Raw genomic sequence first — 22,983 nt, forward strand, 5'->3', positions numbered from 1 at the left:
TGTAATGCTAATGGCAACTAACATTCGATTGGGTCGTGTGAGACATTGAACTGTCAACCTCGGTCATATAGAGCTTTGCTTGAATTCTAATTTCAATCATGAATTATCGAATGAAAAGCATTTGGTTATCACCAATTTAACCTTAACTTATTTTTTTTATGAGTGGTGAAAAAACCTAATGCAGATTGCAGAAACAAACCATTGTACTGTGCAATCGCAAGTCAACAGTATAGGACCACCATGGCACCATCGAAGCTATTCAACAATACCGGAGCAATCATTTTAGACAACAGGGGTATACCACAACAAGAAGCATCATATCATAAAATCATTTTTGCATCAAAGGAAATTGGTTCCTGCGCCACCAATCAAAACCATATAATTACAGGTAATGTTGCATTCAGAAAATGGTTTTCGCAATAACTCCAGTTTTTTTAGAAGCTACACAAACAAGCAAAAGCAATAGACTGATGACCGATTTGCTCACTGAGCATTGAGCAATACGGCTGCAAACGAAACCAAGACTGGCAATGGCAGCTTCATAGTAGATTAGTATGAAAAACGTTTTAAGACTCGAGAAGCCCAGAAACAAAAGAACCCTATGACAAGATTATTACCTTCCAGCAACTAGGTCGTTAGTATGAGCTTATAAGAAAGCTATCAAATTTACATGAGCATTTAAACTAAACCAACCTATTATTAGTCCATTGACTACATACAGATTCTGCATTCAACTGTCAATTATGAAACAGTGACTGTTATTTCTATTCTCTAATAAATGCACACCAGATAGAGCGTTACTCAATTTCCTACGAGTTAAGTGATCAGCAACTTATAAAGTAACTCGTATACATACACTCCTACAATCATACATACACTCCTACAATCATATCATAGCCATCACAAATTCTGAATTCTTGTATCATTTTAATATTTCTGGCAAGCTATCTTACCAAATTAATAACATTCACTCACTATGTTATGTGAGACATTGTGATAATGTGATGCCAATCTGTGTCATTTAACACTTAACTTGGACTGTAATTCACCAGAATATTATAAGGTACATCTGGATTGAAATACCCTTGTCCTTTAATGAAGAAAGCTATTCAACCACAATGCTTGAGAAATGATTTTCGTAAACAATTGTGAATCATATCAGTAGCAACCATATTATACAAGGCATATTTATGTTAAATGGTATGTTTTAAGCTGAAGAAAATAAAATCAAATGATTACACAAGGTATATTTGTCATTTGAGTGAACAAAAGTAGCTTTCCACTGCAACTCCTAATTTGTTGAAGAGGTTACACACAAATAAAAGCAATAACATAAAGGCTGTCTTGTTCGAACCAAGGCTATCCAAAATTAGAGTTCTAATAGAACATCACAAATCAGCCAACACCATGATATTCCATGACTTGGCTGCTAGTATTAGGGAACAAGAAATCAATCAGCATAACAAGATGCAGAGAACCAAAAAGCATCATTACTTGTTCAATTAACTACAAGTAATTGATTCAGCTGATAGTTACTTGACTGTGTACAATTGCTGCTAATAATTAACGATGAGTATTTACTAACCGATCCACACTTCTATGGTGACGTCAAGTCTACAAACCATGAATCCACTACTGCCATGACAAATCAGTTGTGATCCACCATCAGATTTGGAGGATAATATTGATGGAAATTAGGACAAATCACATGATTCTCACAAGCAAAAGAAGCAAATGGTAGAAGTCAATTATAACAGTTTGTTCTTTGTTTTCAGAATTGTAACAGGTAACATCAACAAGAGGAATAAGACTCCGGAGACTACCACTAATAACAGACGATCATCTACAGATGAATGCCCATCACTGCTAGAGTGCTAGTAGCTGTAGACGTCTTGCATGACATGGCTACGCCTTCATACAGATGCTCCCAACCAAGCGGCTCTATCACCTCAAAGTCAAGATAGCAGACCAACCAAAGAACACAGTGTTAGAATAATCAAGAGGGATTTAAGCAAAGTTAGTTGTTAGCCGTGCTAGGTCAACACAACGTCACGATATGGTAGTGCATGTGAAACAAGCTATCCATTATGTATGGCAATGCAAATTTGAAAACTATCAAAAGGGATGTATACAACTGATTTTAGCTCTGCATTTTTCCCAAGAAAAACAGAGAAAATTTGACTGCGCTATTATTCATGCACTAGACAAATTTGCCACTCATAGACTCATAGTATTTAGGCGCCAGCTATAGTATACAGAGTACACCCAAAAAAACAAGATGAGTAAATGACTAATGACATAAACAAATTGTAATGGACTGATAATAAGTCAGATTTTACAAAACATTCAATGTCCATATATGTTATTAATATCAAATTCAATACTAAACTTGTATAGAAAGTAGATCAAATCAAAGCACATATCGATGGACATAGAGCAATATATAATTAAGCCTTTTCCTGGATTCACTATTGATAGGTGAGGGTAGGGTCAAATACTTTCAACAACAACAACAACAACAAAGCCTTTGAGTCCCAAACAAGTTGGGGTAGGCTAGAGTTGAAACCCAGCAGAAGCAATCAAGGTTCAGGCACGTGAATAACTATCTTCCAAGCACTCCTATCTAAGGCTAAGTCTTTGGGTATATTCCATCCTTTCAAGTCTCCTTTTATTGCCTCTACCCAAGTCAACTTCGGTCTTCCTCTGCCTCTCTTCACGTTACTATCCTGGTCTAGGATTCCACTACGCACCGGTGCCTCTGGAGGTCTCCGTTGGACATGTCCAAACCATCTCAACCGGTGTTGGACAAACTTCTCTTCAATTGGTGCTATCCCTAATCTATCACGTATATCATCGTTCCGAAATCGATCCCTTCTTGTATGACCGCAAATCCAACGCAATATACGCATTTCCGCGACACTTATCTGTTGAATATGTCGTCTTTTCGTAGGGTCAAATACTTTCCTTCTCAAAAAGATTGACAAACATGGGATACACGAATGTCCTAAAGTGGTAACTTTTTTTAGAGCAAGACATATGTATACGAAGATATTGATTGTAACAACTAGTTTGTCGCAAAACGCTACAGAATTTTCCTAACTAAATTATGTACGTTGGTTAACTTCCAAAGCAACATATCATGATAGAAAAAATCATTCCAAAAGGCCAAATGACCACATGGTCTACAAGGGCTCCATGGTGACAAGGGTGGATGCGAGAAAATTTGGATATGCCAGCAGCAAGTGCACTTAGGTAACAAGTAGGACACCACAGCAAACCACCAATACAATAGAGTTCCCTACAGCTGAAGAAACATGGAAGACAATTCTTACCATTTCATATGCTTGGCAGTGCCAACGGTGGTGGAAATCTTGCATAAGGAAAACCAAAGAACGCACCATTTTTCGAGGTGCAGAGATTCTCAACAATGTCTTGATGTCCAGTACAAAATGTTCAGTTTTTCGCAACGACTCAGCTATTAGAGCTAAGTAATGTCCTGCTGCGCCCTCAGTCTCCCAATGATAGGTGATCCTAGAGTCCTTGGGCAATGGAATTAGCTTGTCATGCAGCCACTCTTGTGCGCCAACACAGTTGCTTTGCCAATTCTTGCAATACAGGTCAATTGTGCCATCACCAATAGTTAAGAGAGACTTTTCCCTGTGTGCCCTTATAAAAGATCGTAATCCTCTGTGTGTCCCTGAAAAAATTCAGCGGTCTTCAGCGCCACTACTCCAACTTTTTCGTGTCATCCATGCCACTTCCGTCAGTTTGGGCTCTAACGCCGTTAAACTGCAGGTGTGAAAAGACAAAAATGCCCTTAAGTTCAAATATGTTATTAATTTTTTTTTAGCATCTTAACGACTTCAAATGAAAAAACTCAAAACTAGAAAGTTGTAGATCTCGTCGAGATCTATAATTTTCATATAAATTTTTTTTTCATTTAATTTCGCAAAAAAAATAATATGATTTTTCTAAGATATATTAATCATATCAAATCATATTTTTTTTTTGCGAAATTAAATGAAAAAAAATTTATATGAAAATTATAGATCTCGACGAGATCTACAACTTTCTAGTTTTGAGTTTTTTCATTTGAAGTCGTTAAGATGCTCAAAAAAAATTAATAACATATTTGAACTTAAGGGCATTTTCGTCTTTTCACACCTGCAGGTTAACGGCATTAGAGCCCAAACTGACGGAAGTGGCATGAATGACACGAAAAAGTTGGAGTAGTGGCGCTGAAGACCGCTGAATTTTTTCAGAAACACACAGGGGATTACGATCTTTTATAAGGGCACACAGAGAAAAGTCTCTAGTTAAGAACCCGAGTCTGCCATCTGCTGCTTCGACAATGGCACGCATTTTTGAATCAAAATTGTGGGGCAGGAGGTCAATGATGGAGAATTTCATCTCACTTGTATCAAGCATTAGCGAATAGCCCATCAAACCAACCATCCAGTAGAGGCAGCCGTGCGCATAGTAGGTCATGTATCCAATAAATCCATCAGGCAAACAGATCGTGCTAGTAACACCTCGCCACGTCTGGGTGCAGGAAGAGAAGACGAAAGCCATGACCTTGTCTTTGAAAACCACAGTGCAGATAACTCTGAACGATTCCTCCTCGTCATTCTCGCCAGCTGGAGCCAGAACGGGTAACACATGCCGCGCGTCTGGGGTGGAGGCCGCCATTAGGTCGTCGGGTATGCGGGGAATCATGACGTACCGGCGATGTAGGGGGTCGCAGACTACGAAATCCTCGAATACGATTTTGATGGAGAAGTGCTGGGAGAGGAGGACGCAGGCCATCGCGGGCGTGGCGAAAGCGCCACGCGCAGGGGTCAGGGAGGAAGGAGAAGGTGAAGTCGGCCGCTTGCCCGAGCGCGCGGGCTTCCGGGGCGGAGCGGTGGGGCGGCCCGACGGGGAAGAATCGTCGGTATCCGCTAGAAGTGATGTACCCGAGGATTGCAGGGGGGCGGAGGGACCGGAAGCGGCGGAGGAACCGGGGCTCGGAGACGATGCGGCGGAAGGAGGAGCAGGCGGCGGAGGCGCGGGCGCGGGCGCGTCGAGGCGCAGGAAGATGTCCTCCCAGATCTCGTCCGGGAGGACGGGCTGCGCCGCCGGGCCAATGGCGGACCACCGTCGCGCGGTCGGCCGCCTGTGGGAGAGGACGGCGGGCTCTGGCGGTCCGGCGTCGCGCCGACTACGATGACATCGCGCTGTCGGCCAGACGTGGAGGAGGACGGCGGGCTCTGGCGGACCGCCGTGGCAACGACGCCGATGCCATCGCGCCGTCGGCCGGCTCTGGGAGAGGACGGCGGGCTCTGGCGCTACGGCGTGGCGCCGACGCCATCGCGGGGTCGGCCGGCCGACTGTGGGAGAGGAGCGGAGCGGAAACGCCCGAGACGGCGATTTGTGGTTAGGGATTCGGGGTTACACCATTCGGCGGGGCACTGGAGTACGGTGTGCGCGAAGCCGTGAACACTCGTTGGCTACTTCCAGTTCCCACACTTACCATTCAGTCACGTAACACGTCTGTACGTCTACCAGTAATACTACCTCTGTTTCAAAATAAAAAAATTTCTATCTATATATCTCTTTGAAACAAAAAAAAAATGCTTCTCAATAACTTCTTTGAAATTCTTATAGACCGAACCAAGGAGTCTTGGAGAAAACTTAACATGAACTATAGCCTTATTATTTTGTTTTCCTTACATTTCTTTCAAAGATATCCTATGCTTTGTTTCCTATGCTTTTTTCTGCATTGCTTCTGCCTAAAACTTTCCTTTGTTTTGAGATCCTATAGGATTTAAAGTTGTAGAGTATTTCATTCTTAGAGCAACTCCAATAGTGCCTTAAGAGTTTGGTCATAGAATGTTTTATTCAATAAAAGATAGAGAATGATAAGCTAGCTCTTCACGAAGAGCTAAGCTCACTTATTTTTCTAAGATTCATGTGTATATATATGCTCACATATTTTTCTATACTACATGTGGTTATTCTATTTTCAATTTTTTCTAAAAAAAATCATATAAGCTAGCAAGTTGACTCTGTAAATCATATAAGCTATTGTTAAAGGTATCCTTACATTTTTCCTATTTCTGTGTTCTGTAAATCTTTGTCCCAAAGAGGACCATACACTTGCCGACAAATCTTGCTCATCCACGTAAGAAAGATCAACAGATACCATCACCATGGCTGAATTATTCTGATTTTGAATAACTGGTTTGAGAGCAGCATGCAACACATAGGATTTCTTTATTAACTACAAAGTTTTTTGAGAAAATTTTAACTACAATTCAATCTCCTTTGAAGCCAATAGCACAATTGTACAATTTAGTCTAGAGATCTCATAACATGACGTGCACCAATACCACCATCGCGATAAGATTCACTACAAGAAGGCGGAGAAAGGTGTCGTCTTGGCTCCCCTTCACAGCTCTAGCTTGCTGGCCAGGTACCAGGAGTGCATGGCCAAGCTGCCAAACGACATGATGTTGGCTAGTGATGACAGCCCGTGGATCATCCCAAACTTCTTGTTCATCGCAGCAAGGGTGGGGTTGGATTTAGCCACCTGCTGATTCTTTGACCATCCGACTTCCTCGCCGATGCTCAGATCCCGCTCAATCTTGTGCCTCTTCTTCATCATCTGCAAGCAGTGGTCAACCATGTCAAGTGAAATTACATGAAAGAACATGTAGGATAAGAGGGCATGTTCTAGTTAGTCTCAAATTAGTTTCTGACTTTCCATTTGAACTTTGGTTGATAGTACAAAATAAAACATAAGTGTTGTGCAATTGTCATATTGTATACAAATATTGCATTGGGAAAAATTAAAGCTAACTGTTGCATGATCTCATAGTACAAAATGTTGGACTGGCCGCAGATATAAAGAATATTTGGGTAAAACTTACCCCCTAAAGACATATATTACCATGATGAAAGAAACATGAACATGTTTGGCCACCAGATATTGATTGTTCACAGAAATGTAATAAAAGGAATTTAGCCTGGTAGAAGGCACCCTATGCTTGCCAAACTGTACACGGGCTACACTGGGTTCACAGAACATCACAATCACTTGCAAGATCCATAAAATAACATAAAATTTGATCCAATAGCATTATCCTATATCAACTAGCATTCACACTGGGTCGAGTAAGACACCGTAGTGTCAATCTATCATCTAAAGCTTACCTTCAATTCTAGTTCGAATAGCAAGATGTTCAAGAAAAAAAAATAATAGTTTTTTCATTGCAGTATTACAGAGTTTCGACCAAAGTATATAATTTTTTTTGATATATTGGCACCATAATTCTGGTTTTCAAATTTAAATAGTTGTGACAAAACACAATGCCAAAACACTTGCGCTACAAGTTGATCATATATTGCATCAGAAAAGACTAATTGTTGTTGGACAAAAAGGATAAATCATATGCTCCTTCATTAGCAATGTTGTATTGGCCACAGACAAGCCTTTTTCCAAGGCATATTGACATACCATCAATGAGGAACATCACATGAACAAGTTTAGGCAAGCCTCAGTAGTAAAAAGAACATAATATGAAACAAGTTTGCCTAGTACGAGTGTACAGGGCACCCTGTGCCTGCCAACTATTCATGGGCCACACAGGGTTCACGCAACACCACAATGACTTGCAAGATACTTAAAATACAACATTTTATCCAAAAGAATGATAGGTGCAGTAACTCCGCTGTGTAATGCTAATGCCAACTAATACTCAATTGGGTCGTGTGAGACACTGTGTTATTAACCTCGGTCATATAGAGCTTAGCTTTAATTCTAATTTCAATCAATTATTGGGCAGACCTAGTGCCGGAGGCTCCCACATGAGTGGGGTCTGGGGAAGGGAAAAACCGAGGCAAGCCTCCCCCCGCAAAATCTGCGGAGAGGCTGCTTCGAACCCACGACCTGGTGACTCAGTGAGACAGCTCTCACCACTGCACCAGGCCTGCCCTTCTAATTTCAATCAATTATTATTAAATTAAAAACATTTGGTTATCATCAGCTTAACCTTAACATATGCAGAACCATCTTTGTAACCACAAGTCAATGGTATAGAACCACCATCAAAGCTATTCAACAATACCAGAGCAATCATTATAGAAAACAGGAATGTATCATAACAAGCATCATATCATAAAATCATATTTGCATGAAAGGAGATGGGCTGCTGCGCACCCATCAAAACCATATAATTGCATTCAGAAAATGGTTTTCACAATAACTCCAGTTTTTTTAGAAGCTACACAAACAAAGCAAAAACAATAAATTGATAGCAGATTTGCTCACTGAGGGTTGAGCAATAAGTATGGGCGCAAACCAAACCAAGACGGGCAATCTCAGCTTTAGAGTAGATTAGCATGAAACGCCTTTTAAGACTCAAGCCCAGAAACAAAAAGAACCCTATGGCCTGATTTATCACCTTCCAGCAACTAGGTCACTACTATGAACTTATAGGAAAGCTATCAATTTTACATAAGCAGTTAAACTAAACCAACCTATTTAGTCCACTGACTACATACAGATTTTGCATTCAACTGTCAATGATGAAACAGTGACTGTTATTCTATTCTCTAATAAATTGCACACCAGATAAAGCATTACTCAATTTCCTACAAGTTAAGGAGTAATCAGTGACTTATTCAGAAACACGTATACATTCCTGCAATCATATCATAGTCATCACAAATTCTGAATTCTTGTAGCATTTGTTCTAAATCTTCTACCAAATTAATAACATTCACTCACTGTGTAGTGTGAGACATTGTGATAATGTGATGCCAACCTCTGTCATTTAACACTTAACTTGGACTGTAGTATCAATTATGAAGTATATTTATTGATTAGAGGAATAATTGTAATGGTATTTTTCACCAGAATATTATGTTCAACAGATAAGTGTCGCGGAAATGCGTATGTTGCGTTGGATTTGCGTTCATACAAGAAGGGATCGAGTTCGGAACGATGATATACGTGATAGATTAGGGGTAGCACCAATTGAAGAAAAGCTTGTCCAACACCGATTGAGATGGTTTGGACATGTCCAACGGAGACCTCCAGAAGCACCGGTGCGTTGTGGAATCCTAAGCCAGGATAGTAACGTGAAGAGAGGCAGAGGAAGACCGAAGTTGACTTGGGTAGAGGCAATAAAAGGAGACTTGAAAGGATGGAATATACTCAAAGACATAGCCTTAGATAGGAGTGCTTGGAAAACGGCTATTCACGTGCCTGAACCATGATTGCTTCTGCTGGGTTTCAACTCTAGCCTACCCCAACTTGTTTGGGACTTAAAGGCTTTGTTGTTGTTGTTGTTGTTGTTGTTGTTGTTGTATTATAAAGGATATCTGGATTGAAATACCCTTGGCTTTTAATGACGAAAGCTATTCAACCACAATGCTCGAGAAACCATTTTCGTAAACAATTGTGAATCATAGCAATAGCAACCATATTATACAAGGCATATTTATGTTGAAGGTATATGTTTTAAGCTGCAGATAATAACATCAAATGATTTCACAAGGTACATTTGTCATTTGAGTGAAAAAAATAGCTTTCTACTGCTTGTCCTATTTTGTTGAAGAGGTTACACAAAAGTAAAAGCAATAACATAAATGCTGCCCTGTTCGAACCAAGTATATCCAAAATTAGCTTTCCAATAGAACATCACAAAATCAGCCAACAGCATGATATTCCATGACTTGGCTGCTAGTATTAGGGAACATGAAATCAATCAACGTAAAACTAGATGCAACGAACTAAAAAGCATCATTATTAGTTAAATTAACTACAAGTTATTGCATTCATCTGACAGTTGTAGCACAGCACTAATCAGTTTTATTACTCGATTTCATACAATTGCATCTAATAATTAGTGATGCGCATTTACTAACCGATCCACACTTCTATGGTCATACCAAGTCTACAAACCATGAATCCACAACTGCCATGACAAATCCTAGGTTCTCATAAAATTCGTTCCTCAATGGAAAGAGACCAAAGCGTAAGAAGAGGAATTCCGCTCACCTCGATGGTCATGGGGGTGAAGACTAGCAGGTTGGAGAGATTGCAGCCGAGCGCCGAGAGGAGGAATCCAAGCTGGTAGCGCTCCACGGTGGACGCCGTCTTCCACGGGTGGAGGTACGCGAAGGCGGCGACGGAGATGGCTGCGCAGGCGGAGATAAGCGTGAAGTAGGCCGGGAACATCTTGCTCTGCAAGTTGCCGAACATGTGCCTCGGCAGGTTCCTACAAACAACAAGATTCAACATCAGCACAGAACAAAGCACCGCTTCAGATGCTCATTGAATCGATGGAGTTTTTGGGATCAGATTTTCCCCTCCTCGGGGTTTTCGGTTCTTAGATTAGATTGGGGGAAATTAAAGAGGAAGGAGGAGAAAGATGGGATTTTTAGAGCCGGGAGCTTGCTTACTTGAACATGATGATGCCGCCGATGAAGGTGGCCCAGAGGGCGGCGCCCCAGGAGGTGGCGAAGGAGAGGACGTGGGCCAGCTTGGCGGCGGTGACGGCGCCTGCGCCGGAGGGGGAGCCGAGGAGCGCCTCGGGGACGAAGAGGACGCCCGCGGCAAAGAAGCACACCGCCGCCACGAACCGCGTCGCCCACCCCATCGCTCGCCGCCGATCGCCGGTGTGGAGAGAGGAGGAGGCGTCGACGGAGGGTTTGGGAACGGGATCGGGGTAGCTGGGGAGAGATTACGGGGAGGGTAGGAGAGGACGTTGGACAGTGGTTGTTGGTAGACGAATGCTAATGTCTGGTAGTAGGATGAAACCGGACGGGGTAGTTGGTTGATAATTCCCGTCCCCGGTTCCTATATCGCCCAAGCACAAAAATGGGACACGAAGACCTTGGCAGCCCAAACGTGGCCCGGCCCCACGTCCGTTCTTCCGCGAGGCAGCCCAAACCGAGTGTGGCCCACGGGCCACGGGAGGAGGAGCAGGTGCAGTCGCTGCAATCCCCGGAGCACTGTTGAATGTTCTATACTTCTATAGGTCCGCGCAAAAAGCTGAGGGAAAAAACGATTTTCCTTCCTAATTCATAAAATTAATTGTTTAATGTGCCCATTAGTAGCGCAAAATTAATTGTAAGTTACGTTTTTTTATTTGGCATGGTGTCATCCAACTTGCAAGAAGAAAATAAAATGGCATACAAGAAGAAAAAAGAACAAATAGGTTACGCTTTTAGTGGTGAAACTTGCAGCATATTCTACAAAAGCTAGAGCACGTGAAAAATATATAGCCAATTTGATAAAACTACAGTATATGAAAGTTATAGCCATTACATGAAAAGTGCAGCCTGTTCTTCAAAACTTGAATAGATGAAAGATACAGCCTATTCTTGAAAAATATAGCGTATATTCTACAACAAAACAAGCTTTCCCCGCGTCCACACATGGGCCCGTGCAGGCCGGATGTTGCTCGCCTACGCATGCGTCACGAGCCCATGTGGGGCCCGCGCTGTCGAACGTCGCCAGCGCCGCGCGCCCGCGGCGACCGCTCGCGTCCCCTCTAGCTTTCCACGCATATCCTATGTGCAACACCTAATCTACTTTTAAAGCATTCGGATGCATCACTTATAACATTAGTAGCGTGCCCTTGCTAACGCTACGATAAAATACAAAACAAAATAAAATTTGTAAAAAGTAAAACAAACAATCAGATTCATTAAGATTCATGTCTCATCTCTTTCTAAAAACTGTACGGATATAAAAGCAGCCTATATGTAACTAATTAAATGTTTTCTAATTATTTATCACTGGGTCCCGCATGGGCCTGGCCCATCGAAGCCGAACTCAATCCACTTCCTCCGAATTCCGATCCATTCATCTCTTTCGTTTCCATGCGAGCCGGTAAGGAGTAAGGAGCGAACCTATGCCGGCGAGGAGCTACCTCCGTGACGTCTGATGAATTGGAGGATTATTTTCCTCGCTTAAGTTACCTCTGGATTATGCTTGAATCACTACATTACCTCTCCTTCACACTGACATGCTCGTCTTACAACATGGCATGAGGAAGAGGGCAAACCCGTGCTAACGCTACGGTAAAATACAAAACAAGATAAAAGTTGTAAAAAGTAAAACGAACAATCAGATTCATTAAGATTCACGTCTTATGTATTTTATTTATAACCAAATATTTTTGCCGTATAATGAATGGGCCCAACAATTTTTGGTGTATTATAGAGGGTTATCCGTGCATTGCAACATAAACAAAATAATATCCCATCGAATCAGCATGGGCCCAACAGTAGCCCCAGTCGAGATCAACAAACATGAAGACCAAAACTTCATCCATTGCCAAGCATAAATGGTCGACCTTATTATTAGAGCAAACAACCTTGACCAGTGCAAATTTAGCACTAATCACTAATGCGCTACGATATTACTACTTGATGTTACACCTGGAGGCTGATATATACTCTTCTATGCTTGGCAAGGTAGAGAGCAGGATCTGCAGAATGCCGAAGAAGGGGCAAAGTGAACCTTCATCATGGTTTGCTTCCAATGGGGACTGCCTGCATGGTCAAGATTGACTCTTGAAAAAGCACCATTGATTATAGACAATGACATATACGAAACAGAAGCACAAAGCGGAGCCGACAGGTTTCAAGATTACAAATTTAACATATATTAATAATATATATCCTAAAATAGATGACATAAAGATTAAAAGCAGAGCAGCTTAATAGAATTTTGTGATTTGATCAATTTTGAATCTGGATTAAGCAATCTCCACATTTCTAGAGTATAGTCTCTTTCAGGCATAACACACACATAGACCTCAAAACACTCGAGACCTCTGGCAATTAAGTAGCTGTCAAGATCCTCCCAGCGTTGCAACGGGTACACATAAAATCACGATAACATATGTATAAGCGTGTATTATACTGTATCTAAAATAGATACTGCAATCGTGATGTTTTACAAGTTGCAATACACGAGCATTCACCTTAATCATAACAAGTTTGTGTTTTACAATACATATTTTACAATATATTGTACAATTAAGAATCTAATCTCTCAATGTTTCGACCAAGAGAACGTGCTTTGCACGACCACCAAGCTGCAGCAGTAAGTTCTAAACGCATCTTCAGTGGTAGAGGAACCTATGTGATGCTATTGTCAAATATTGTTCAGACAATCAAAGAGCTAGCTTGATAGGGGAGCGACATCTGAATGCAGGATTGTGACATCATGAAATCAGGGCCAAATGTGGTTAATTGGCCTGTAAATTATGACAATTAAAGCTTCACTATAAGAACGCACCACTGAAAATTAAGTGCTAACTCATTCGCCCTTCACGTAAATGAAGTGCTGATATTATTTCTGACTGGCTAGTAAATCTGAGAGTAATATGAGGGGCTCCAGTGGTGCAAGCCTGATCTATATGTCTAAAAATTAGTTAATGGGCAAATGTACCATGTTAACATCCTACTCACATGCAGCATAGCAATAGGACTAACTTCTAAACATGTAAAGTTTTTTAGCCAGGTATACCGTAGCATGACAAAGAATTAGCAAGACAGGAATCACCTTTCCATCATATTCCTTTCTAGCAAGGACCCCTGGAGCAATGTAAGCTGGTGTCCCGACAGTTGATTTTGGTTGAGAGTGCAACAGAGGACTGAAAAAAGAGTATGATTAATAGTGTTCATTTATTGGTAAGCTGCTTACTGAAGTTTATAATCTGCAATACCTTGGAGTAACCAACATCACATATCTTTAGCCGAGGTGCTATACTACCATCCAGGAGGTGCAATACGTTAGTTGGAGAGAATTATATACCATTGAATGACAATAGCTAACTCCTGAAATCAGTTGTTGCAAGAAGAATCTTGCCTGCAGAGAACAAATAACTGTCATTAGAAGTACATATCTTAGGTCATATTGAAGACTCCCATGTAGTAAAACTGATCTACCTCATCCTCACTAATTCTTCCAGCATTGCAAAACCTTTCAAATAGCTCACCACCAGCAGCATATTCCATACCTATGGCCAAATGTGTTGGAGTTAGCACAACCTGAAAAACTAAGTCTCTCTTTACAATTGGGCCCTGTCCCTACTGTTTTCCGTAGTATGTAAGCTTCATGAGAGAACTATGTTGGCAGCATTATAAAGAGGTCTCCAATTAGTTGAGACTTGAGAGGACTGCTAGTTACTGCTAGAATCATAATTGACTCATACTTGCTGCAGCCAATTTCATTCCAAAGAAGCTAGTTGCAAGGAGCACTGCTTAAAGGCATGCTGTTATGAAATGCTGAAGAAAAACACTGATAGATTAAAAAGAGTTCAGGCTAGACTATGGGACTGAAGTTCCATCTTCCATCTAGTGATAATTCTCCTTCACTCTACCTAGTTTATTCCATCTAGTGATAATTCTCCTTCACTCGACCTAGTTAAAAAAGGGTGTACCCAGTGCAGAGAGTTCTCGCTCTGTGCGGGGTCTGAGGAAGGGTGTCAGTGGCAAGCCTTACCCTCGCATGTGCAATGCGAGGAGACCGCGACTTGAACCCGGGACCTTCCGGTCACAAGCGGTAAGACTCTACCGTTTGCACCAGGCCCGCCCTTCTTCACTCTACCTAGTTGATATCTCTTTTTTGGACAGTAAATCAGGTAGCACAAACAAAAGTGCCATGTATTAACTTGGTAAACTGATCATCCTACGTTGTCAAATTACATGAGCATATTCATTTGTTTGGGTTAAACAGAGATGTCTGTTGACAGCCTAAAGGCTAGAACCATGTTTTCTATGCAATTGTTCGAGCAAACAATGATGAATTAATTCATATCCATGCCCCCTATCATACTGCCGCCACAAAAATTCTGTCTAACAACTGCACACGACTGACAGAGATGATGACGAGCTAAGATTACCTGGAATAACAGCCCACATTGTAGCCTTGCGCCCTAATGATATTGGACATGAATGCAGCAGTAGAACCTTTCCCCTTGGTGCCGGCGATATGCACAGCCTACAGACGCCTATTCAGCTAAATCCTTCCATTCACTGAACAGAACTGCTACGAAGATGCCCCATCCGGGAGACCTCACCGGGAAGTGGGTGTGGGGGTCGCCGAGCCGGCGGCGGAGTCGGCGCATGCTCCCGAGGTCGAAGCCGTCGCCTTCGCGGGTGCGGGCATGCGGCCGCTCGGGGACTCCAGCCGGAGCAAGGCAGGTGCGGCTCGGCGCCCTACGCCCGCAGGTGGTGGCCAGCCCCGCGCGGTCCCCTCCCACCGACGGCGGCGGCTCCGTGCAGCACAGAATGGTGGACGGCGGCTCCCTGCAGCCCCGCGCGGTCCATCGGAAGGTTTCCGCGGTGGCGGCCAGGTTTTTGTTTCGGTGATGATGATTGGTTTCAATGGAGCGTTGAATGGCGGACACAGCGTCGAAGTGCGAGCAGGGTGCGGGGGTGAGAACGTGGGCCTGGCATCCCACATTGAATTTGGCCATCGGATTTGATTAAGATGTTTGATTAACTCTTGATTTTAATGGTGCTGAATTCGTGTGTGTATTTTTTTGGGTGTGCAATGGTTGGAGGCTCACAGCGGGGGATGTTTTTGTGGGGGGACCTAGTATAATTTCGACTGCTCCATTATAGTAGAGAAGAAGATACAAAAAAAAAAAGACAGATGAAACACTTGAAACATGTGTCTGAAAACACTTGCAAAAACATTTGAAAACAATTGCAAACATACACAACATCTAGATAAAACACTTGCAACATATGTATGAAAACATATGCAACATCCAAATAAACACGCTTGCAACATATGTCTGAAAAAAGATGAAACATTATAGACAGACTCTTACAACATACATGTACAACCATTGCAACATATGCAACATCCCGATCTACTTTTGCAACATTCGTATGAAACATCTTGCAACATACCTCTAAAACATTTGAAATGTGAGCTTGCAACATGCATCATATTCCGGGGCGGCCTCCTCCGTCGTCTGCAAGGAGGCGCCGCAGTCGAGGCCGGAGGGCTTCCGCGGCAGGGCCTAACGCTTCTGCTTGCGCTAACGGCGCCTGTCAGCGTCGTCAGGTTGGGCCGGCGGAGCAGCGGCAGGTAGTAGCGAGAAGGGCGCACGGAGCAGGAGCAGGAGCTACGACAAGAGCAGCTGGGCGGGCGGCGGAGGAGCAAGAGCAGCGCGGGGCGAGCGGCAGGAGCAACGGAAGGGGGTGCGGGCGGCGGAGGAGAAACAAGAGCGGCGCGAGGCGGCGAGCAATGGAAGGGGACGAACACGAGGTTTATTGGGCCGGCTGGTCCGTAGACCTAGGCGCATGGTGTCCGGACGGAATGGACGCCTGACTCCTATCATTTTCGAAAGAGATAAGTTGGACCGGCTAAAAGCGGGAAACCATCAATAGGGAAAGGAAACCGGCCAATCACCAAACACGCCAGCCCTAGCGATCGATCAAAGAGGAAACTTGCATTGCTGGTCCACAAAAAATTAAAGTTTCGGATAGGAGGAAGCAGCCGCCCTTAACTTATTACGATTTATGTATACGTCATGCATGCAAGACAGGAAAACGTCCTGCTCTGCTAGGGATGGGCGTTAGGGGGGGGGGGGGGGGGGGGGGGGGGGGGGGGGAGCAATGCTTTAGCTTGTTGACAAAGTGTAAAATTGTCAAGAGATGTTGTTTGGCAGCTGATCGTTGAATTTGGAAGACGTCCCAACACAACTGCTTGAACTTGAATACTCTCGTAGTAATACATCACATCTTGACAATGGCTTCCTTGGGCGTGGTACGGTAGGATGAATGAAAATTGAAAGAAAGAAACTAAGTAAATGCTGGTGAACAATGCATGGACGGAGGAACAGTTGGAGAAATAATCTTGCATCATGCCAAAAGTGTCAATGATATGGACATTGATTTTTTTTATTTTTAACATTTTTTTGTAAACTAATTTTAAATCTAACACTGTTTTTTTTTCTTCTAAAACTAACATTTTTGGCCGCGTCTATTTCCATGGCACGGCAAAACGTCTGTGCCGTGCCATGCATGGTGGCGCGGCGAGAGGGATGACGTGGCGGCGACTGCGGCGCTGACCGATGATGTGGCAGGGTCTGCCGCGCCACCTATCTTGGCGCGGCATTGACACGTCCTGTTGGGTGGCGCGGCAGAGCCGGCTAAAGGCCCGCGGCCCAGTCCCGCCGCGCCACGCCCTACAACCGCCCGCTCGACCGCCTGCCCGCACGCGGCCGCCGCGCCCGCCTCTCCTGCCCGCCACGCCTGCCACCGCCCGCGGCCGCCCGTCGCGCCGGCCATGCCACGCACGGCGGCGCGCCACTCCCGCCGCGAACGCCGCGCCGCCCACGCCACGAACGTCGGCACGCCACCCCCTCCGGCCGCCCGCCGCGCCCTCCGGCCCCGCACATAGGTATTTATAAAATTCATCTAGCTTTTGTAAAATTCATATAGGTATTTGTTAGGGATATCAACAGTCTCGTGTGCAATGAATTCTGCATGTATGTTTCGTTAAATTTCTTTTGTAAAATATATTCATCACCTTTCGTTTTAGAGTTGGCAAAGAAGCTTTTAGTATATATATTATTATCGTGGGGCTATGGTTATCTTTCTATATTATTTGTATCTATTTTTTATTTTAAAGTTAGCAAAGAAGCTTTTAGCATACTCAGCGGCACGAAACCATGGTTTTGTTTTTCTAAATTGTCCATAGATACGTTCACCCGCCCATAGATACATTCATCCGTTTTCGTATAGCAGTTAGTAATGGAACCTCTAGCATACTCATTAGCGCGGTGCCATGAATAGCTTCCCGTATTATCCGTATTCATTTTCATTCTAAAGTTGGCAAAGAAGCTTTTAGCGTACTCGCTAGGGCAAAGCCGTGGCTTTAATTTGTCTTTTCAAGTTGTGCGTAAATGCTTAAATATGGGGAGCGAGTGGGGAAAGGCCATCGCTTCTGATGGATGGAAATGGGCTATCTTGAGAGGAAAGAAAGGAAAGCTATATAACAAATGCAGTTATGACATCCCCAATTATAGATTGTGTAAATTATATACTGTAAATCAACTGTGCAATAAAAAAGAAATAAAAGCTATATAGCAAATGCAGATATGGCATCTTCTAGTTGTCTTGTGTCTGAACAGCTATAGAAAGAAGTTGCTTATTTTTCTAGTGAAGTTATTTAATATGTCTGTTAATGTTACTTTGAATATATACATGTGCTTTCATATTATGTTCGTATTGCATAACAAGTAGTTCAAATTTTGCAATGCTACATAATGTTAATTTGAATATTGTTAATTTGAATACTCTAACCCTTTGTTTATCAATTTGTAACAAGATGACTCCTCCCACGCAGCACCAATTGTATCCCCTTCTTGAGGTGGAGTACAATAACCCGCACCGAGCACACTTCTTGACTGACACCACCGCAGAGGTGCCCTTGCCTCCTTTGAGGTCCCGCACGCACACCAGGACACACCAGTTGGACGAGCGTTACGCGCTGTACATACGGTGTGCCGGCTTCCTCGAGCTTGTCCATGTTGTCAACTGCGGTCTTCCGCCCCTTGATCCAGCACTACTTACTGCAGCTGTAGACAAATGCGAGTGCCTTCATTGTACGTAAACATTCTTATAACAAATTTGAGGTAACTAACAGTCGTTCTATTCTTATAACAGGTAGAGGCTTGAGACCCACACGTTCCACCTACCTTGCGGCGAGATGGCCTTGACCATGCATGACGTGAAGGCTATCTTTGGCCTTCGGTTGGGGGGACTTCCAGTGACAGGTATAGTTGACAATGATCACTAGAGGGAGCTGGTGGCTCAGTTCACTGGTTTTCTTTCACCGGACGACAAGGTTTCCAAGAAAAATAAGTGAGCAATTCAAGCCTATTTAATACTTGCATTGCTTTCTTGCAGCCACTAGGTCCCATTTTCTTTGGTGAATTTTAGAAAAAGTTCTGGTGTTTCGTCGTCATGGATCACAAAGCGCTTTGATTATTGGACCCACAGGCTGATAAGGCTCAGATCGACAGGTTCGCTAGAGTATGGCTCTAGTACTTCCTTGGTGCTTTCCTATTCCCAGACGCCTTGGGTAATACCATCAACTGGATCTTTCTTGACATACTACGCCAGCCGTGGTATAACATAGCGATATACAGCTAGGGCAGCGCAGTCCTGGCATGGACGTATCGACAGCTTTGCATTGCTTGTCATCGCGCCTCAGGGTATGCGAACCTTGGGGGTTGTTCCTACCTACTCCAAGTTTGGTGTTAGGAACGATGGCCCGTTGAGAGGCCCCTTCACTATATTCTTCAAGACAGTTACATATGATGAAATTATTAATGGTTAATTCATTATCGTATTCAATGCAGCATTAGAACGGGCAGGATACACTCCCTATAACTCTGTATATCTAGACGCAAGCAGAGTTAGTTAGAGGGAATGCGAGGCATAAGTACAGAAAGTACACGGACTGTCTCGACGTCCTGACACAGCACCAGGTTACGCTCTCTTTACTATCATACATATGTCTTGTCCGATGTACACTATATCACAACCTAACTCAATTACGAAATGTTCAGGTGCATTGGTGTCCTTGGGATGCTCCGAAGCTCCAGGACTATCTGAGTCCTGTCACTAGGGATGAGTCAGACGAGTATCGCTGCAACGTCCCTCTTATTTTCTTCCACGTGGTCGAGATTCACTTGCCCATCAGGGTTTGCAGACAGTTTGAAAGAATGACAGGTTACCCACTATCGCTTTACTCCATCAACTAAGAATTGCATGGGTGCGTTATCGATTAATAACAAAGCTACAATTCAGAGGTGTGTATGGTACAACTAACAATTATTTTGTTGCAGGTATGACCGTAGGAAGAGGTGCAAGACTAAGGATTGGCACGTGACACAACATGTACATCCAGTTATGGCAGACCAGGGACCGGCAGCCGGTTGATGCGGGTCCCCACACGACCAGCACACCTTCGATGAGTACCTGCTATGGCTTCACAGGTCTACGAGGACACATATCAAGCCCCTGTACACTGAGGAGGCGATTGACGAGGACGACGAGGATGATGTGATCGAAGATGTGTACGACGTTGCCACTAGGGACGACACACAACTACAGAGAGCCCCGCTTTAAAGATACGTGGTAAGATACTCGAATGGTACAATTTGTTATCCATTTGGTATTAAGTATGTGTACTAAAACTGTCCAACCGCGTTTCTGTACCCAGACGACACAATTGTCAAGGCTGTTCAACGAAGCAACGTTTCGGCTTCACGAGTCTAGAGGGCAGGGGCCAGGTGTTCTCGAGGCTTTTGTGGAGGTAAACATAAACTTGTCTGTTCCAAAAATATTTCTTTAGTGTATATGTGTTTGGGAAATGCACTAACTTTAACATCTATTTATCCAGAAGGTGAAGCGGAGCTGCAGGAAGCTAGCTTAGAAGTTGAGCTACATGGACACTCCTTGGGTGGAACCCGATTACCCGACGCGGTTGGGTGGCACGTCTTTTGGCTCTTTGAGGACACTAGCCTGCTCTTCTCAGCCGGTGACAGATGCCGCTTCCGCTGTGCGTACACCACCACATTATAGCGCTGGGAAGTACCCTGCAAACGAGGACGACGATGACGACGACGACGACGATGACCCCCCGGGCTTCCGCATACAGCACCACCAGTGGGACCCTTGGTACCCAAGGAGCCTCACAGGTAGTAACAAAGGTAGTTTCTTTAAGTACGTAGGCTCTATGAACTAACGATCATAAAGATTATAAGTAATCGTGCATATCATATACTTGCAGGGTACGAGCCGTACGCACCGGCAATGTGACCACATCGACATTGGCTACACTCCTAATGTGTTACCTACAAATCCGAAGAGACAGAGGCGTCCGAGGGATCCTTACACTCCTAGGACTTAGTTGGTTATGTCAAACTTATGTCGAACGAATATTGTCGTTCGAAACTTGCAGACTTAGTTGGTTATGTTGAACCAATAAAAATGTTATGTGGCAACTTGTCAACCTGCGCACGGACTCCATTTATTTGCTTCATATTCGTTTCAATGCGTCGCGGCACTTGTAGTTGTTCAGCTCCTGTTCAATTGCAATTGAGACTGGTCGGCTTCTGTCTGCGTTCAGGTCCTGCCGCGCCGTGGGCCTTGGCGCATCAGTGCCGCGCCAAGATAGGTGGCGCGGCAGACCCTGCCACGTCACCGGTCAGCGCCCCGGTCGCCGCCACGTCATCCCTCCCGCCGCGCCACCATGCATGGCGCGGCACATGTGTTTCGCCGCGCCATGAAAATAGGTGCGACCAAAAATGTTAGTTAAAAAAAAATAAAACAGTGTTAGATTTAAAACTAGTTTATAAAAAGTGTTAAAAATAAAAAAAAATCTAGACATTCAGCTTCGTTCAAAGACCAAGCAACACCGTGCCCCTTGCAGAATTGAAGAACAAGCCAAAGTGCATAGTGCCGCCTCCTAGCATGAGGAACCTTTTGGAAGCTTGTTGGTGTTTTTGTGATCATGGGTGTTCATAATGGCCATGAAATCGTTTCAAGTTCAGGGAGTCATTGTTCATAATGGCCATGAAATCGTTTCAAGTTCAGGGAGTCATCTTTAATTTCAAGAAATTAGAGAGCTAGCCACTCGAGATGAAATTAAATATTCCTCGTCTGTCTATCTTTTATATAATATCGAAACTTAAGTCTCTGTGTGTGCTAGGATAGTCCAACCTTCGGCTGACCTCCTAGGACGCTCGATAGAAATGCGTCGTCTGTATGGTTAAATTCTTCTACCTTAATTACAATGATGTGTAATTTTTTTGCGTATTCGAGAAAAAAAAATCCGCCTTATAATATGGTTTACCATGAACTACGTAGCTCGCTTTGGTCTGCAAATTAATTAAACGGACACCGATGAACACCTTGTTTGGTTTAGTCCCCTCCCAACGTCTGTACAAAATCTTTTGGACTGTGACCTCATTGGTCCCTCTCCCTCACTTATACACAAAATCTCAGCGCGGGGCCGTGACGTACAACAAATGTTTCCGTTTTTGAACAGTGACGAACTGACGATAACCTTTTTTTGGAAAAGAAAATTTTCAAATAATTGCTGGTCCTAGTTCAGGTTAAGTACCTACCAGCAATTCCAAGCGTGAATTCATACGAACAAGACAGAAATGTCAGTATGGTTCTCTTGATTTCGCGATCGTGATGTTTCTGTCTTGCTAGCTAGTACACACGTGACACGTGTGCTCCCTGTAATCTCCACTGGATCCTTTATTTAATGGGCGTAACATGGACTATTTCTACTTAGGTAGTGTTTAGTTTCCAAAATTTTTCAAGATTTCCCGTCACATTGAATCTTTGGACGTATGCATGAAGCATTAAATATAAATAAAAAATAAAACTAATTACACAGTTTAGACGAAATTCACGAGACGAATCTTTTAAACCTAATTAGACTATGATTGAACACTAATTGCCAAATAACAACGAAAATGCTACAGTACCCTTTCCAAAAAAAATTCGCCAACTAAACAAGGCTTTATTATGGTGCAACATTGACTAATTGATACATTGGCTATTTGCTACTTCAACCATATCGGCATTCTAGCGTTTGTTATAGGTATGCATGCAAGTTTTCCTCTAGAGAAACCCATACGTTTTGTTTTAGCTACATCTTGCACATCTCCTCGGCGGCGGTCTCGGCGACACGGTCCTTGGTCTTCTCGCACGCCAGCTTCATGGCATAGGTGGACTGGTACTCTGCCAGGCGGGAGTAGCGCACGCGGAGGTGGGCGAGGTCAGCGGTGATGTGCATGGCGGCCACGTTGTCGCTGTCGCTTGAGTCCGACGACAAGAGGCGGCAGTGCGCCATCGGGTCGTCGTTGTGGCTGTCGCTGTTGCGATTCTTGCGGGTCTTGTGAGCTTTGTCTCTTGTCCAACGGGCTTAGT

At 43.6% G+C, this 22,983-nt stretch overlaps 2 protein-coding genes and 1 pseudogene across 2 annotated transcripts; all 3 read right to left on the reverse strand.

Annotated features, from left to right (window-relative positions):
* Nucleotides 1–4,158: 4,158 nt before the first annotated feature.
* Nucleotides 4,159–6,035, reverse strand: LOC136507580 (uncharacterized; annotated as a pseudogene).
* Nucleotides 6,036–6,164: 129 nt separating this feature from the next.
* On the reverse strand, nucleotides 6,165–10,800 carry LOC136509004 (uncharacterized). The gene is made up of 3 exons (XM_066503797.1): nucleotides 10,450–10,800; nucleotides 10,046–10,265; nucleotides 6,165–6,646 (listed from the first exon to the last, which is right to left on the reverse strand). The coding sequence occupies exons 1-3, from the start codon at nucleotides 10,644–10,646 to the stop codon at nucleotides 6,431–6,433; spliced, it is 633 nt and encodes a 210-aa protein (XP_066359894.1). The 5' UTR covers nucleotides 10,647–10,800; the 3' UTR covers nucleotides 6,165–6,430.
* Nucleotides 10,801–12,246: 1,446 nt separating this feature from the next.
* Nucleotides 12,247–15,485, reverse strand: LOC136507581 (uncharacterized). The gene is made up of 6 exons (XM_066502256.1): nucleotides 15,087–15,485; nucleotides 14,910–15,007; nucleotides 13,954–14,024; nucleotides 13,731–13,873; nucleotides 13,568–13,658; nucleotides 12,247–12,549 (listed from the first exon to the last, which is right to left on the reverse strand). Exons 1-3 carry the CDS (start codon nucleotides 15,483–15,485, stop codon nucleotides 14,000–14,002), a joined length of 522 nt encoding a protein of 173 aa, XP_066358353.1. The 3' UTR covers nucleotides 12,247–12,549; nucleotides 13,568–13,658; nucleotides 13,731–13,873; nucleotides 13,954–13,999.
* Between the last annotated feature and the right edge of the window lie 7,498 nt (nucleotides 15,486–22,983).

Source organism: Miscanthus floridulus, chromosome 15, assembly GCF_019320115.1.
Source record: "Miscanthus floridulus cultivar M001 chromosome 15, ASM1932011v1, whole genome shotgun sequence".
Classification (NCBI taxonomy): Eukaryota; Viridiplantae; Streptophyta; class Magnoliopsida; order Poales; family Poaceae; genus Miscanthus; species Miscanthus floridulus.

What these genes read in the sequence shown, in the direction of transcription:
- LOC136509004 (XM_066503797.1), bottom strand. Translation starts at nt 10,646, where the DNA reads ATGGGGTGGGCGACGCGGTTCGTGGCGGCGGTGTGCTTCTTTGCCGCG. An exon ending in GGCGGCATCATCATGTTCAA is followed by an intron (nt 10,266 to 10,449) that starts GTAAGCAAGCTC and finishes TGTTGTTTGTAG; the next exon opens with GAACCTGCCGAGGCACATGT. An exon ending in TCACCCCCATGACCATCGAG is followed by an intron (nt 6,647 to 10,045) that starts GTGAGCGGAATT and finishes CACTGCTTGCAG; the next exon opens with ATGATGAAGAAGAGGCACAA.
- LOC136507581 (XM_066502256.1), bottom strand. Translation starts at nt 15,485, where the DNA reads ATGGCCAAATTCAATGTGGGATGCCAGGCCCACGTTCTCACCCCCGCA. An exon ending in ACCCCCACACCCACTTCCCG is followed by an intron (nt 15,008 to 15,086) that starts GTGAGGTCTCCC and finishes AGGCGTCTGTAG; the next exon opens with GCTGTGCATATCGCCGGCAC. An exon ending in AATGTGGGCTGTTATTCCAG is followed by an intron (nt 14,025 to 14,909) that starts GTAATCTTAGCT and finishes ATTTGGCCATAG; the next exon opens with GTATGGAATATGCTGCTGGT.